Source organism: Etheostoma spectabile, unplaced genomic scaffold (genome assembly GCF_008692095.1).
Source record: "Etheostoma spectabile isolate EspeVRDwgs_2016 unplaced genomic scaffold, UIUC_Espe_1.0 scaffold50, whole genome shotgun sequence".
NCBI classification, from domain to species: Eukaryota; Metazoa; Chordata; class Actinopteri; order Perciformes; family Percidae; genus Etheostoma; species Etheostoma spectabile.
The window spans coordinates 407801-408643 of record NW_022605620.1 but is presented as its reverse complement, the minus strand read 5'-3'; the positions used below and the strand labels follow the sequence as shown (position 1 = coordinate 408643).

The 843-nt window shown below is 41.9% G+C and overlaps 2 protein-coding genes across 2 annotated transcripts in view; one reads left to right on the top strand and one right to left on the bottom strand.

Moving 5' to 3' along the window:
- tmem205 (transmembrane protein 205) overlaps positions 1–843 on the top strand; it is a 16831-nt gene that overhangs the window by 6033 nt on the left and 9955 nt on the right. The gene's annotated exons all lie outside the window — the stretch shown is intronic.
- Positions 1–843, bottom strand: part of elof1 (elongation factor 1) — an 8808-nt gene that overhangs the window by 4295 nt on the left and 3670 nt on the right. Inside the window, 1 exon segment of the mRNA XM_032511867.1 lies at positions 165–296. Coding sequence (XP_032367758.1) covers positions 165–280 — 116 coding nt within the window. The 5' untranslated portion in view covers positions 281–296.

Genomic DNA, 843 nt, shown 5'->3' with positions numbered 1-843 from the left:
CTTTCTGTCTCTGTTTCTTTCTGTCTCTGTTTCTTTCTGTCTCTGTCTCTGTTTCTGTCTCTGTTTCTTTCTGTCTCTGTCTCTTTCTGTCTCTGTCTCTTTCTGTCTCTTTCTGTCTCTGTTTCTGTCTGTCTCTGTCTCTGTTTCTTTCGGAAGTTGCTTACATTTTGACGTCGCAGGACTTCTCGTGGTTGCAGAACGGGCAGGTGAACTGGACGTCCAGGTTACCCGTCATTTTCTTCTTCGGAGGCGGCTTTCTCTTTGACTTCCTGCGCCCCATTTGTAACGCTGTTTATCTGCAGGAGAAGAAGAAGAAAGTGTGGACGTTAGGAGACACTTTCACCCTCAGTTTAGACGGAAACGATCTGAAGAGAGAGCGCAGAAGTGGAGTTGTGTTCTCACTTTTTACAGGCGTAAAACGGTCTTAACCCTAAACAGTGCCTGATCCTAGTGCTGCCTGGAAGGCGACGCTGAGGGCTTAAAACACCAAACACCGAGAAATCAACAATACTGGAGTCAGCAAACTGAGAAGTCTTCAGCCTTGATTTACATTTTTCATTGTTTTTGCATCCACTAAACAATAGAAAATCTACCAGACTCAGTGTTTGGTTTGTAATTGTCTGTAAAATACTTTATCACAAGAAAAATAGAGAGTGCAATAGAAACTGTTTCAGCCGACCACCTACACTGTCACGCCTGATGTGAGTCTCATGCTCAGATTAAAACGGTTTACGTCATAACCGTCATGTTGAAATTTTTGAAATCCATGAAATAATAAACTATTCTCATTACAAACAATAACAGAAGATGGGAATAATTTCAGAAACGTTGTAGCTATCTATG